The 15276-nt window shown below is 39.6% G+C and overlaps 2 protein-coding genes across 7 annotated transcripts in view; both read right to left on the bottom strand.

Moving 5' to 3' along the window:
• Nucleotides 1-15276, bottom strand: part of Zdhhc8 (zinc finger DHHC-type containing 8) — a 30314-nt gene that overhangs the window by 2741 nt on the left and 12297 nt on the right. The window contains exons 2-9 of one of the 6 annotated variants that reach the window (XM_064681182.1): nt 8439-8557; nt 8218-8375; nt 7973-8145; nt 7501-7695; nt 7199-7433; nt 4220-4506; nt 3956-4159; nt 3131-3235 (exon numbers count right to left, since the gene is read on the bottom strand). In XM_064681182.1, coding sequence (XP_064537252.1) covers nt 3199-3235; nt 3956-4159; nt 4220-4506; nt 7199-7433; nt 7501-7695; nt 7973-8145; nt 8218-8375; nt 8439-8557 — 1408 coding nt within the window. In that variant the 3' untranslated portion in view covers nt 3131-3198. Of the gene's footprint in view, nt 1-3130; nt 3236-3955; nt 4160-4219; nt 4507-7129; nt 7434-7500; nt 7696-7972; nt 8146-8217; nt 8376-8438; nt 8558-15276 lie in introns of those variants that run through there. The other 5 variants (XM_064681181.1, XM_064681176.1, XM_064681179.1 and 2 more) reach the window with 5 other exon arrangements.
• LOC135427610 (GATA zinc finger domain-containing protein 14) lies at nt 117-2067 on the bottom strand. The gene has a single exon (XM_064681183.1). It carries the CDS (start codon nt 1860-1862, stop codon nt 330-332), a length of 1533 nt encoding a protein of 510 aa, XP_064537253.1. The 5' UTR covers nt 1863-2067; the 3' UTR covers nt 117-329.

Raw genomic sequence — 15276 nt, 5'->3', positions numbered from 1 at the left:
AGACGAGTTAGACTGAAGAGGGCCGTTGCAGGGCCCACATATAGAATCGATAGACGATAGATATATGCTATCGATAGACAGTGATCAGTAATCAGTAATCAGTAATTGGTTATCAGTTATGCATAGACCAATTTTGGAATGAATCCTTTTATTATGTACAATCGACACCACTGCCACTATCTTGTGTGTATAAATAAATGTGTTAAACAGTTAGCTAGCCGAGAACGTAGATGACCTTTAGTTATTTTGAAATGACCTCAAGCAACAATTCAGACAGACATTCAGCTCACGAGTGGGGGTCGCACACAAATGACGTTGGGGACAATTGGCTAGGGCCAGTGGCTCCTGGCGATGCGCTGCACAAAATCGACAACGGTCCGCGGCACATCGGAGCGTACCAGTTTGATCAGCAAATGGAGTATATTGACGACACAGTAGAGGATGCTGCAGCCAAGTATGATGGGCGCCAATAGTAATTTGGTCTGCATTGTATAGCGTGTGGTATCCTCAAAGTCGAAGAACTCCCATAGATTAGCATGACCGAGGAAATGTCTGCGCAGCTTAACAACCTGCCCCTTCAGCCAACTAAAGTACCAGCATAGGAAGAACAACACATTCGATGTCAGATAGCCAAGTAGGAAGCCCGTCAACGTAATGTAGTCCATCGATTGATTGACTCCAGCTGCATTGAAACTGCCACCTGCTCGCATCTGCCCAAAGCGAAAGCCGTTTAATTTCAGCGGCCGACTATAGATTCTTGGTGGGATCAGTAATTCTTCCTTATGGGCCGGCTGACTATTATTTAATACGTCCTCAATTTGGTTGTTTCCGTCCATGTTGCTATTGTAGCTGTTGCTTGCCTTTAAAGTATTGTTGTTAGTGTATGCGCTGCTTGTCTTCATATTATTACTGTTGTTGTTATATGAGCTGCTTGACTTTATGGTATTATTATTATTATTATTATTATTATTGTATGAGCTGCTTGTCTTTGTAGTATTATTATTACTATTGTAGCTGTTATTGTTGTTGTTAACATTATCACTAACAACGTTGTTGTTGGGGGTGGTGTGATTGATGCTGTTGTTGTTGTTGTTTGTATTGATGTATTCGTCGGTAAGCGGCTGTCTGCTGTACTTGGCCAATATTTGATGAAAACGTTCGCTATTATTGTTGTCGTTGTCGTTGTTGTTGCTGTTGTTGTTGTTGAAACTACTGTTGTTGCTGAAACTATTATTGTTGTTGCTGAGGCTGTTGTTGTAGCTGCTGCTGTTTTTGTAGCTGCTGCTGTTGTAGCTGTTGCTGTTGTTGTAGCTGCTGGTGGTGTTGTCGTTGCTGTTGTTGTAGCCGCTGCTGTAGTTGTTGTTGTTGTAGCCGCTGTTGTCATTGCTGTAGGTGTAGGCATCCTCGCCACCTGCCTGATTATAGAAATTGTCGTTGTCCGCCCGCCACGGTATGCGCTCCTCCGGCTGGCGCTGTAGATGCGGCTGACTGGCAGCGAGCTGTGGCACCATCCTGGGACTGGCCATGTCGTTGCCACCCACGATGCCATTTGCGCAGCTACGCAATGCATTGACGCGACTGATCGCAGACGTCGGCGATGATGTTTTAAATGTTTGGTAGGGAATTGACTCCCGTCGATCTTCTGCTGCTGGAAATCGTCCATCGCCAGCGTCTCCGTCCAGGCCACCACGCGGCATATGCAGTGACAATGGGTTCGTCTCGAACTGCATCCCATTGAACTGAAACTGGCGTCGATTGCGCAGCTGTGGTATGGTTGCGGCAGTCAGGGGCAACGTCTTGTCCAACAGACCCAGTGATCTGACGCGACCAGCGTTGAGCTGTGACTGTTTGTTCTTATTCATATTGCTATTGCTTTTTTGTAATTTAAAAAAACGGTTCGTACCGCAATTTGGCGAAATTCAACTTGTTAGCCGAAAGAAATATAAAAATTTTAAATGTTATATGAAAAATACAACAAAACGAGAATTTGTTTTGTGTGTGGCAAAAAATTTTTGATACTAGCCTGACAGACTATGTGAGCTATGACATTCGTATCTGTGTCAATATTGTATGAATGAATTATTGTTATAGCCAGATCCAAGGCCCAGATGTGACTGAGAATGAGCAAAGCCTGCTAAGCGGGCCTCGATTTGATTTCGATTTAATTTGGGATGTGGCGACTCTTAGCGAAAACAAAACAACAATAGTTATCTTCGAATTTGCCGAAGATCGAATACCCTTGCAGACAAATACGGCAATGCAGGATATAATACTCCCAACTTGGAACCCCTTTTCGAACGATTGTAGCTCGGTTTTCTATATAATATAGTAGTCTGTTTCGGCCCAAAAGCGGTTCCATGCCAGGTTTTACGACGAAGCTTCAAGTCTGAAAGATGATGTTTTTCTCTGTATGCTGCATGATTCTATGACCAACAGACAGACAGACATGGCTACAGCGACTCGAATGTTAATGCCTGATCAAGATGTCTCATTTAATGCGCTACACATTTCGTAAAAACATTATCGTACCCTCTGCAAGGGTATATATTTAAAAAAAAAAAAAGAGTGAAACGGCACCAAAATCAAGAATTCACTCACCTTCAATCAAATGAAAGCTGAGGTAGTAGTACATAGAGTGGGTGCGCTTGGTGGTGACGCTAGTTGCAGTGGTACTTTCTAGGAGTGTGTCTGTGTCAAAGAGTGTGTGTGTGTTCGGTGTGTGTGGACGGATACGTTAAAGAGACAACTGTCGCCTGTCGTATGTCATCCGACGTCTATCCACATAGAGACGTAGGCAGAAATGAGGAAACGGGTAGACACGATACTTTGAAGAATATCTTAATCGGTATCGGTTTCGATTTCGGTTCAGGATATGGCTCGAGCTCAGGCTCAATTCTGCTGTGCGCCTCTTTGGCCGATTACAGAGTGTAAGTTTGCATGGTATTAACGACCACGCAAGGTAGGTGCTTACTATTAATATATTAATAGTATATATATATTAATATCATTAATCGTAATCGTAATCATGACTTTTATCGTCTCACTTTAATCCTAGTTTATTTGTTGTTGGTTTTCTCTGTATTTGGTTTTCATATTATGTTTTATATGATTATATATATTTTTTATATATTTTTTTATATATATAATTATATATATATATATATATATATTCTTTTTTTTTTTTGTGGTAAGCTAAGCCTAGGAATTAGTACTGTTCTCAGAATTTGAGTATTGACTACATCGAGAGAAAAAATAAAATAAACAAAGAAAACGAAAAAAAGAAAAGTTTAAAAATTAAATTAGTTTAAAAGTGTGTAAACAAATCATGGGAAAAAGCTGTGTGCAAAATTTATACCCATATGTGGATGACATAGGAAGAGAGCATATTCGTATTTAGGACGAGGCGAAGGAGACATTATATATCGACTAAAGCGTGTAAGTAGTACAACGAAAGAGAGGGAGACAGAGCGAGAGGGAGTGAGAGCGAGCGAGAGGAACATTGAGGAGGATAGACCTCGTCGCAACTGATGTATAGCTAGCGTTCGTTGACCTCTCCAAGCTATTGCCAGCTCGCTCACTGTCGTGCGCAGCGAGTTCAAGATGTACAGTAAGCACTCCGTACATGAGAATGGTCGAAAGCACAAAACAATGACAACAACAACAAAAAAAAACAAAAAACGGCTGAGGAGCGCATTTGGCAGCAATTACTTACAGACTCCTTCATACACAAACACATCATATAACATACATGTTTGGTGGGCACTTTGATATAAGCCATCAAATCGAGCTGATCATCAAAATAGCAATAGCAACAACAAAAAATTGAAGCAATTGTACATTCATTTACAGCAGAAAGCAGCTCAACAAATGAATATGGCTAGCTGGAGAAGTTCAGTTTAGTGGCCGCTGGCTGCACCATTGCAGCACTGGACCACTATGTGATAGATCCACTCACCTTCTCACTGGACTGGCGATGACGAGTGGCGTAGCCACGCCCAGTGGCTTGATTCGTTGTTGCATGGTAGGCGTGGCCGTTGTGGTACCACCGCGCTGGCTTTGTGCTACTGATATGCCCTGCTGACCATTAACGACATAGCCACCGCCCGGTTGGTCCGGCGAGAGCGCATCGCTTGTGTAACCGCGCTGCGGATCCAGGCCCCTGAAAGCAAATGTGCAGGATGTAATGATGTACGTATTTTGGGAGCCGGCAGCTACTCACCTGGTTCGCGCGTGCGGACTGTGACGTGGATGATAGATGCGCAGGTGTCGCGGTGAGTCGCCACCGCCGCCAGTCTGCGATGAGTTGGGGACACCACCTGCGCCACTAGCAATATTGCCATTGTTCATGTTGCTCATATTCATGCCGGGCGCGGTGTCGCTCACCTGGGGCAGGTAGAAGTTGGTCGAGTTGTGCCGCTGCAGCGGCGGAGTCGGCTCGCAGTCTTGACTCTGTGAGGCGGGCGGCGGCTCAAGGTCCGTATCGGAGCACTCCCGTCCCGGTGACAGCTGTGAAGATCGCAGAACGTATAAAAAAGTTCTAAATTAGTCAGGAGCTTCATTCGCTTGAGCAAGTGCTTAACACAGAAAACCTTAGGCCTACATAAAACGAGTAGTTGCGATTGATCGATTTGGAATGTACTTGAAACCAAATGAAAACGAAACTTGTGTTTGTTTGTGTGTGTGGGTTGGACAAATGAATCGATGCCAAATGCCGAATGCCTAATGCCAAATGTCGATTGTCGAACGCCGAATCTTGGCCAGAAGTGAACGATGCTACTAGTGTCTCCTGTATACATATAACGCACAGTGTGAAAGATGCCCGAATCCGGGTTAAGATATAGAAACTGTAATCATTTTAAAGTGTATTTTTTGTTGTATTGTTTTTTGCAAGGCATGATATTTATAATTATTTTATTTGGAAAAGAAGAAAAACTGGAATTGATAGATCAAAGCTACGAAATTCAGCGAATTTACTGAGCATTCAGATCACAAAGAGAAAGAAAAATGTTATTGAGTTTAGAAGAGATATATGTATATATATATAAATATAAATAAAGGGAGTGATTTTACATTTAAGAATTGAATATAATCAATATTTGGTGAGAAAGCAACAGAAAAATCATATGACAAATTTCATATCAATCAGTTTTCAATCATTATCAATCAAAATGTATTTATCAGTACATAATTAAATTATAGAATTACATATATATTTTTTTGATAAATTTTTTTCGTTGCTTATTTTAATTTTTTGTTTTTTTGTTTTACCTTTTTCGGTGCTTGCAGAAAGTGTAGAGTTTTGTTTTTCTTTTTTGACCAATTTTTTGTTCATATATTTTCTATATACGCTAGTAACTAAATTGAAACATGGTTGCACAACAGTCTGCGAGTGAATTTACAGCACAAATCCAGACAAACGAGCCAATCAACTAATATAAACAACAGAGCAAAAGCTTAAGTACTTATAACCGCATGCAAAATATCAAAACGTCCAAGCTAAACGAAACAAACTAAATGAAAATAATAACTAACTAAACTAAATAGTAAATATCGCCAAATAACTAGATTCGGTTGAAAGCGAAGCTTGAATACTGATCCCAATCAATAGAATGAAGTGATACGAAGACAGCCTACATGAATCTACTCAAATACATATATTACTATTATTATTATTATTAATATGAAGTTGGAATATAGCATCAAACTATTTTTTGAACCTTTGGGTAATATTTAACTACAATTCATACACATACACTAGCCTGTAAACCTTAAACAGAGTACAAGTCATCCTGTGAGGACTGCTCGGAGATAGTTTTTATTTTATTTATTATTTATGCACAACGCGAAAACGGATGTATGGTTTTTTGCAATAACCGTCTTACTGTTTGTTGATCTGTGTGAAATAGACGATATATATATCTATGTCTTGATCTTCCACAATTTTAGAGCAGCAGAACAGTCACCACCTTTTTCTGATATCCCAACTTATTTAAGTCATTTTGTTTTACCTTAATCTTCAAACATTAACATGTTCCTGCTATGACCTTGAAGCGGTTAATAGACAGCCCGACTTTCTACTTTAACCCTAATAAGTCATACCAAGGACTGCGTTACAAACAACGTGACAAAGCTAAAATACTCTAAGCAGGTGCAAGAAAATAAAGCAAGCTTGAAATACAAGAGATACATAGATAGAGGATATAGCGTTGGCGATATAAAAAGAGTATGAAAGTGTGTGCAATATTGCTGCTTGTGCTTGATTGTGTGTGTGTGTGTGTGTGTGTGTGTGTGTGTGTGGTGTGATGTGTGGTGTGATGTGTGGTGTGATGTGTGTGTGTGGTGTGTGTGTGTGATGTGATGTGTGTATGTGTTAGCAATGCTTAATTGTATGTCATATTTCTATGTACGACTGGCCGTGGCAACTATTGCGCAATTAATGTTTGCTATGCTAACAAACGCTTATAAATATATATTACAAAAGTATCTGAAAAGCGCGGACAGAAGCCAACTCAGGTCACGATAAAAATGAAAATTTCGCTTAAGCCGTGTAATGAAGCGGCAACAGTGGCAACGGCAGTTGGCTTTTTCTTTACAATCTACAAGTCAATAATTACGACAGGACGACGGGCAAACAAACTGTGAGTTAAATATACAGTTCTGGGTACAGCCAAAGGGGAGAGGGGGGGTAGCTATATAGATGTCGAGCGGATGTGATTAACATGTAGATATGATATAAACTAAAAAGTAAAAAAACGAAGCAACAAACGCAATTGGCAGCCGACAACTCAAATGCGCATGTTAAACATAGTTAGCAAGCAGAATGTGCGTGTTAAATGTTAAATACAAGTCAAGTTAAGTTAACAGCCAATACAAAACCAATTCAATAAATTACAATTGCAATTAAATGAAGAAAATAAATGAAAGACAACAACAAGAACAAGTGGCGTCTATAGTTGTTCAGCTGCTTGTTGCAGTTGCCACTTGAGAAAGTCAACAGATACAGAAACAAAGTCAGTTACAAGTGAAACTTTCACAAATAGATACATGGTTATAGTTATAGAGAGATTTATAATCGTTTTGCATAGCAATTTCTGCAATGTTTCGTTTTGGTTTGCAAAATGTTACCCACCTTACTATAAAGCGTTGTGCTGCCCGACCGCTGATTATAACCATTGCCCTCGGCCATATAAGTCTTTACCTGAATTCCACGCTTCTCCCGACTCGACTCGTAGTAGGAGCGGGGTGAATATTGTACCGAGGTGCCGCGCATTCCACTGCCGACGCCGCCGGCTGTACTGCCATTGCCACCGGCTCCGGCTCCGCTACCGCTACCGGCATTGGTCTGTTGATTGGTCCGATCGTTGCATATAGTGCTTATTGCTTGATTTTGCGTCTGAGATCGTCGCGATGCGTACTTCTTCGGCTTCAGAAGACTATCAGCAGGCAAACAGCGAATTAGCGAGTCATTGGTAATTCATATAAATCGTAAGTCTTTATTACCTGGGATACTGTGGCCCGAACTGAGTGTAGCAGCAGTTGTGCCAACAGCCGCGCGAGAACGGATTGTAGCCGCCCTTGAACTTGCCAGTCACCTGTTCGTTGGTGGTGCGACCCCGCGATACCAGCACCATGTGGAAGCCCGTTAACCCGAATATCGGTATCGCCAGTACAGTGACAAGGCCCATCAGTATCATGCTATACATTCAAAATCAACGTTTACAGTTAAGACAAACCAATCTGGCAATGTATACGAGCTGAAAAGTGTGTTAACTCAAGGCTGCAAGCCAAAATTATTTAGACATAATAAAAGGCTAGAGCTTCAGAAGGAAAAGAACAAATCTGTTTGTTAAACAACCGGCTATGCTCTAGTCTGGCACTTTAGAGGCTGGTTTGCTTTTGGTTCAGTCTTTAACTTACACTCTTGCAATAAAATTCAGTTTTCGATTTACATATTTTGTTGTGAAAAGGATACGCGACAATGGGCGCCGTCTGTTTAATGTTGGGCATGATTTTGAGCACGTAGAACAGGCAAAGCGAGAAGATGCTCAGCATATGGATGGAGAGTGATACGAGAAAGAAGAAGAAGAACCTATAATTGCGCCTGCCAATGCAATTGTTCACCCAGGGACAGTGATGATCGAATGTCTGTAGAAGTAAGAGAGAAATATTTTCATCAAATGATATCCGATTGAAATTGCAAATGCCATTGAAACTCACCTCTATGCAGTGATTGCACACAGAGCAGTGGGAGCAGCGGGGCGGGCGATAAAACTTGCAGGTAACGCACCATTTCATTTTAACTGTAATGCCATTTATCTCGGCATTCTTGTAGAGCGGGGCGCGGAACTCCTCCTCGCAGTCTTCGTCGGGCAAGGCTAAAATGCAGTCAAGTTTAGGCTGTGCGGATGACGCTGGGCACCGTTTAGCACGCTACGTACCTTTGGGTATAATGCCCGGATCCATAAATGTGGCCAACGTAAAGTTTGCCAGCACAAAGAACGTGATTACGCCCTGATAGGCCAGCACCCATGGATGACTCTTTACATAGTATTGGCAGCTGCAACAGAAAATACGAAAATAAATAAATATTATTAGCAAAAACTCACACACACTATTAATTCACAAAAAATTTGGTCAAAACTCATTGTCGGCCAGAAACATTAAGTACACGGAGTTACTAAGCAACGACCAAGCAGCACAATTCTTCTTCTTTTGCTCTCCCAACCCCATTTTCAATATCCTGCAATCACTTTAGAGTCCAGTGAACTGGAACTGTTTGTCGAGCCGGCACACACATTCCCATACACTTGCAGCTGCAGCCCACACACACATCCATGAGCCAAGGGAGACTGCCTGTGCTTAGCCTAAACAAACAACCCCTTCTTTTGCAGCTCCCTCAGTGCAATCACATTGATGTGTTTAACTTTTACCAGTTACCTGAGCTGAATGTATTGCACATTTGGCATTAGATGTGCATTCGTATGGGCATGACAAAAGCAACCAAAGCCATAGCCACATGCAATCCAATTTAATACACTTCAGTGCAGTGAGAATCAGTCAAGCAATTTTGCTTCCAATTAAAGCCAAACATTTTACCAACTATTTTGAATCGATTTCCTTCATCATATGTGAGTTAAATACATATTTCAATTTGATTGCCTAAAGAACATTAATACATTTCCAGATTATTTAACGTAGCACGATTGCTCAAACTGATTAAAACTCAACCGACAAGGAATAATAGCCTAAAATAATAATTGATCACATTTCACAAGTAGATAGCAATCAACATTTCGACATAGTGTAGTGGATTTTTCGCAAACGGTGAATCAAGTTGAAAATAAAAGTAAAATAAAATAAAATAAAATACATAAGAACCCTTTTCTGCCAATTTTGAACGCTTACGGGTGACATTTTTTAAAATCCATCTATAAATAACTAAAACGGTTGGACCATTTAGAAGCCCTATGCTTACCAACCTGCCCCTTGCGAAAATTGATAAAAACTGCCATATTTTATTACATAACTTGGATATTTCAGGAAACCAGAACTAGGTCAATTATCCCGGTATTTCTTTATGAAATAACCTCGCAGTGCAAATTAAGAATGCCACTGCTTGTGCTGCTGCGGTTGCTTCCACGTATTTCTTGCAGACTCACATTCCGGTTACGGACACGTGCAGCCTTGGGCAACTTCTAACTACTAACTGGCAACTGGCAAGTGGCAAGTGGCAAGTGGCAACCGGCAAGTGGCAGGCAAGGTCACAGTTTGGCCAAATTGCTTAAAACTTTTGCTTAACTTTGGATGCAATTCCGACAGTTCTTCTCAGCTTATCTAATTAAAATTGACTCGCTGGCTGTGACTACTTTTCTGACGAAAATGTATTTTCTCAGCCTTTGCTAATGTACCCAATTAAGCTGTTAATGGAAACTCGACAGTTTTTCATTATGATATTTTGCCATCAGGTTTAAAATACCATAAATATCAAGCTTGACTAAAATGCATATAAAATATAGAATAGCTAACTAGGCTATGGATGCTGATCAAGAATATTTTTAATAATAACATGGGGAAAACCTGTTAACATCATGTGCTGTATTTGATTGTGATCGATTTGCCAGTACATTTTATAATAACAAGATGAAGAATGGCTGGCTTTTAGATAAAATTGTGGGGCAAGTAAGGAAAGGAGGAATCTTAGAGAAATACAGCATACTCCTTATAGAAATTTTTAATTTCATGCTTGGTATTAATTTTGAATAAATGAGCGGCTTCGCGACTCAGCTACAAACCAAATCCAGGCCAAAACATGCCGCGACACGTAAAATGCAATCCGCTAAACTGCAATCCGAAGCAGCAAAAGCTTAGCCGGAGCTTAAGTAAGTATGAGATATGAGCCGTCCCAGCCTTTAAGCTGAAGGCGGCATAGGGTTTAAAAAAAGAACGAAATACGAAATGGAGCAGACAGGCCCAGGCGACAGGCGACACGGACACGAACACGAACATGGAGGTGGGAATGGTATTGGATGCTGTATATGTTTGCTCAAGGATTCTGCTGGCGTTTGCACTCGTTTATTCAGTGTAACAAACCGGAGCGTGCAACTGTGAGCCTGTGTGCTTATGTAGGCCGTGACTATGCTCAGCCGGTCCTGAGCGACACGGGCCCGGGGAAAGGGGAGCAGAGCAATAGCGTTACGCCTACAACAACCAGCTGCAGCATTGGCAATACCAACATAGCCAACATCAACAATAGCAATAACATAAAAGATTGTGCATCGAACAAATAACAAAGAGAAGCAGTAACAAGTAAAGCTCGACCGGCGCACAACAACAGACATCAATTAATGTTGGCCATCAAATTGAAACAAATTGGAAGTGACCTGGGCAACTGTAACTGCGACTGCAACAGCAACCATTCACTTTGTGAAAACTTACTGTATGTGCGCACGTTAATCCAAGCAGAAACAAAGAGACAACTGAAAACCTAAGTATTTTTGTTGTTGTTGCGTTTATAACATTTAATATTAAATTAATTCTTAATTCAAATGGAATAACTATGTTTAATTTTTATTAAATATATTGATGACATGCAGGCGGACTTTATAGGACGTATTGTTATTAGGGCTTTAAACAAAAAACTCAAACATTCGGCCCAAGAGTCAAGAGTTCGAGCTCTATATATGCCATAGTAGATCAAGTTTTAACAATTTGAATCTAATTACTGCTGAGTTTTTGTTAAAACATGAGTAAAGAGCAACAAATAGGTTTACGCATAAATTGTCAAATAACATTTTTGTGTTTACAGATATGCGATACGATCAGATTCCACATATGCTGCAAAAAGAAGCATATACAAGATGTTTCCCTTGGAAAATTGAACCACTTCAAAAATATCCCGGTCCCAAGATAAATAAAAAGACAAGTGTATTTATCTATGTGAAATTTTAGATCGTAAAACGAAAACATGAAATGTGCTTAATAAAGGCAAATAGCATACATAAATAAAACAAACAAACGCTTACTAGTGCAACGCGAAGGTAAATGGCCTAAAGCATATCTATATATAAGTATATACATATGCATTTGCTGGTCGAAAGTTTGAGGCTTGGCTCCTTTGTGTTGGACGAATCGCTCTTGTATGAGCCAGTTTAAAAAGGTTTAGAACTGAAAATCCCAAAGTAAATGGGTGCCGTTCGTTGAGAAGACGAAACTATTATATCTCGAGACATAAGACGGAGGGAGTTGTGTCAGAAATGAGTAGAAAACTGTTGAATGAAACTATTTACAACTATTTTTTATTATATCACTTGGCTTTGCACTTAAAGCTGCTGACAATAACTAAAAAAAAATAAATAATAAAGCATATTTAAAGCGTTTTAAGTCTTATTGCTCTTGAATTTAAGCTATGCAATTGATTTCAAACAGCTTAAATTTTACAGTTTTATGGCTGGTTGGATTCAAGGACGCCCCATTATGTCTTCCTTGCATTGCCCCAGCTTGGAGAAATAGTTTTGATGTGAATAGATTCACAGCGGGTGGTTAAGTGGAGACTGTAAACTGAAAGCGCTTTGGCTTTGGCAAGAGCATATCCGGTGCATTAGGTGAACGCACAGCGGCAGCATTTTAGCTGATACCCTCAGCTGTCGGTATTCTGTTTAGGAAATTGAATTCTTATGTAATGCGACACAGCAAGACGCCGAAGAGGATACAGTGTTAGCTGCAGTTGGCAGTTGGCAGTCGGAGACCAAACGTTGCCTGATGGCCATTGGCATTGTGATAGTTCATTTCATGGCTAAGGCCCGTGTCAGAAGCAGACTACAAAATGTTTCTAGTTTGAATATGCATTTAATTTTAACAGGACCTGGTGTGGGTGTGGGTGGTATGGGAAGGGAACTTCACACACGCACATTTCATAAACAATCAACAGTTGAAGGTTGTTCGAGATTGAGTTGTAATGGAAAATGATGACGCCGGGTTTGTCAGTTAAATGCCTTGTTGTCACACTCTGCCTTGGCTGTCTGCGTGTGTGTGTCATGTTGTGGGTCAATGAAAAGCTCGCAGCACACACGCACAAAACCATACAAAAATATCATCCACTATCACACTGCTTGCCAGAGCTGGGGGCATTAGTCATCGTCAACGTCAGCGTTGTCGCCAGCGTCAACCTAGCGGCCGTCGCTGGGCCAAAATGGGCCACAGCCACAGAAGCTAGAAATACTTAAAAGCCACCACACTTATCTCTAGAGGCAATAATCGAAGTCGAAATCAAAATCGTTTACCTTAATCACGCTTTAAACCTGCCGCATAGTTTTGGCCTACAACTATTTATGAATAAGCTTTGTCTATGAGCAAAGCTTCATAAAAAGCATGAGTCGCAATTGCAGTTGGTCGAGCTGTTATCTTTTTAAAATAATCGAAGTTAAGACTTGTCGTTTAATGTATAAATGAACATAGCAAAAATTGCTCGACTTTCTTGCAATCTGAACTATTAGTTTAAGAACCCTTCCACTAAGAAGAATGAATTTTGCGATGAATTGCAAACTCTGCAGTGAGTTTTGACAAATATATACAATATATGTATAACCGTAAAAAGCTGAAATTCTACCTTGGAAATGAGTTTTAACCCGATCGGATGAAACTTTAATTTTTGCTCATACAATCTTTGACTGCCCCATTTCCACCCAAGGTTGTGAATTTTCTGAAAAAGGTGAAACACGTTTCAAATGATCTGTTAAAATGAGTGTTCATGTGTTTCATGCAACTGTTTTCCACCAATTTTCCACACTTGTGAGTGAAATTTACCAACAAAAAATTGCCAGGCATCAGTGTACCTTCAGCTGTACGTTGACAACAGTTATTCTGTCAATGGGTGCACATAGTTTTATAGTTTTATTAGGCTTTGTCATCAATTTTTGTGTTACATAAGAACATCAAGACGTACATGCCAAATACACCTTTTCACAATCTTCCAACTTTTTACTTTCGACAGGTGTAATAATAGAATGTGCGCCCGTTTCGCTACGCATTCATTGGGCAATTACCGAAAACCGAAAAATTCTAAAAGTACACACCAACAATTCTCAGCGGTTCCTCCTCCAACACTTGGCGTTGCTAGATGTGAACTTTCAAAATCACAAGGGGCAAACAGAGGGAAGAAGCCAACTGGCATGACTCAGATTTGGTCGGTAATAATGATGATCATAATGATGATAAGTTATGATGATGTTCTACAGGCAAAGTAATGAAAAATGTCCTCCCTGCCTGTTGTCATGCGCCATATAAAGTTAAATATTTATTTATGAATTGCGAGACAGAGACTCAAAATTGATTTTCCTTCTTTTTTTCGCAGTGAAAAGCGACCCCTAAAGCCCATAAAGTTGGCCTTAACTGGGTTACTGGCCACTGTACAAGGTCAGGCAGCTTTGTAGGCTTCTGGCTTATTGGCACTTTGTAGCAAATGCGGATTTACATTGCAAACAAACTTTATAATGTACACAGCGCACGTATCATAAATTAACCTGCTATATAGTATATGCAAAAGTATAGCTAGGATATTTATTATACTATATAAAAATACCTTGCCTTCTTGACTATTCTGCATTAAATTAAATTAAATGGTGATAGGATAATTTTGTACATGGAGCATGGGATTGTATGTCTTACTATATATTTACAGCGAATGTAACAGAATAAGCCATTCATATAAATCTTATAAGTTGCATGATAAACTCTCTGCAAGGGTATAAACGGATATTTATCGATGTGGCGGAAACAAGGAGTTTATTTTTAATCAGCACAAAAGAAAGTTTTCTGCATATATAATACAAATAAATATATATTTTCCGCTGCATATATGATATTGCGACAAATTTTCTCATTATAGGGTATATACATATGTGAACTTTTTGACAGATTTATGCTTATATACATCTATTTATGAGAGTGTTTGTAAATTGAGAGCACAAGAACTTGTTTTACTTTCCCATTGATTAACAAGCCTAACCAACAACTACATAAAATAGCAAACATCTTTCCAGCTAATCGACCTATAACCCAAATTTCTCTTCTTGTTTATTTCAATTGCGTAAATTTGGACACGGCGTGTCTGCTATTTTGTGTATGCATACATATGTGCGTTTGGATTACAGATCCGATGCCACAAGTAGCAACATAGTGAAGCGTTCCCGCCTAGAAGACACCCTGTGTATAGCTACACACACACAACTGCATACATTTTTTTGCTATAATTGTATATATATATATATATATATATATATATATATATATATGATATAGAGATATCTCTAAAGTAGTTTGATTTGAATAAACGAGAAGCTATGCATATTTAAGTAGTTGTCTCTAGCGTTCAATATATAATACGCACATGGCCAGATTGGGGCAGCTGTTGAGACTTCACAAGAATATGCATACGTGTTTATATATATTTACTTTATAGTCGAACATTAATGATAATTGTTTTGCTGCCGAAGCCAAGTAATATTTGCATTCTTCGATCTGAGCAGTCTCTGATGCGTACTATAAGCGGGCACAAAGAAGATAATCATATCAATATCATCTTTATTTGATGTTTTGAAAAATGAAGATGTACACTGGAACAAAGACTTTTCATCTAATATACAAAACTATACATCTTCAAAACCCATAAGGATGTCAATCATACAATCAATAATCATATCATTATATTATTTATAAATAAATAGGACTTTTAGACACCATGCTTTGCGAGTGACAACTGTACTTGGATTTTGTAAGAAA

Source organism: Drosophila montana, unplaced genomic scaffold (assembly GCF_035044405.1).
Source record: "Drosophila montana isolate Dmon_TW-CO22-7 unplaced genomic scaffold, ASM3504440v1 contig_2178_1, whole genome shotgun sequence".
NCBI classification, from domain to species: Eukaryota; Metazoa; Arthropoda; class Insecta; order Diptera; family Drosophilidae; genus Drosophila; species Drosophila montana.
This window is presented reverse-complemented; position numbering and strand designations above follow the sequence as displayed.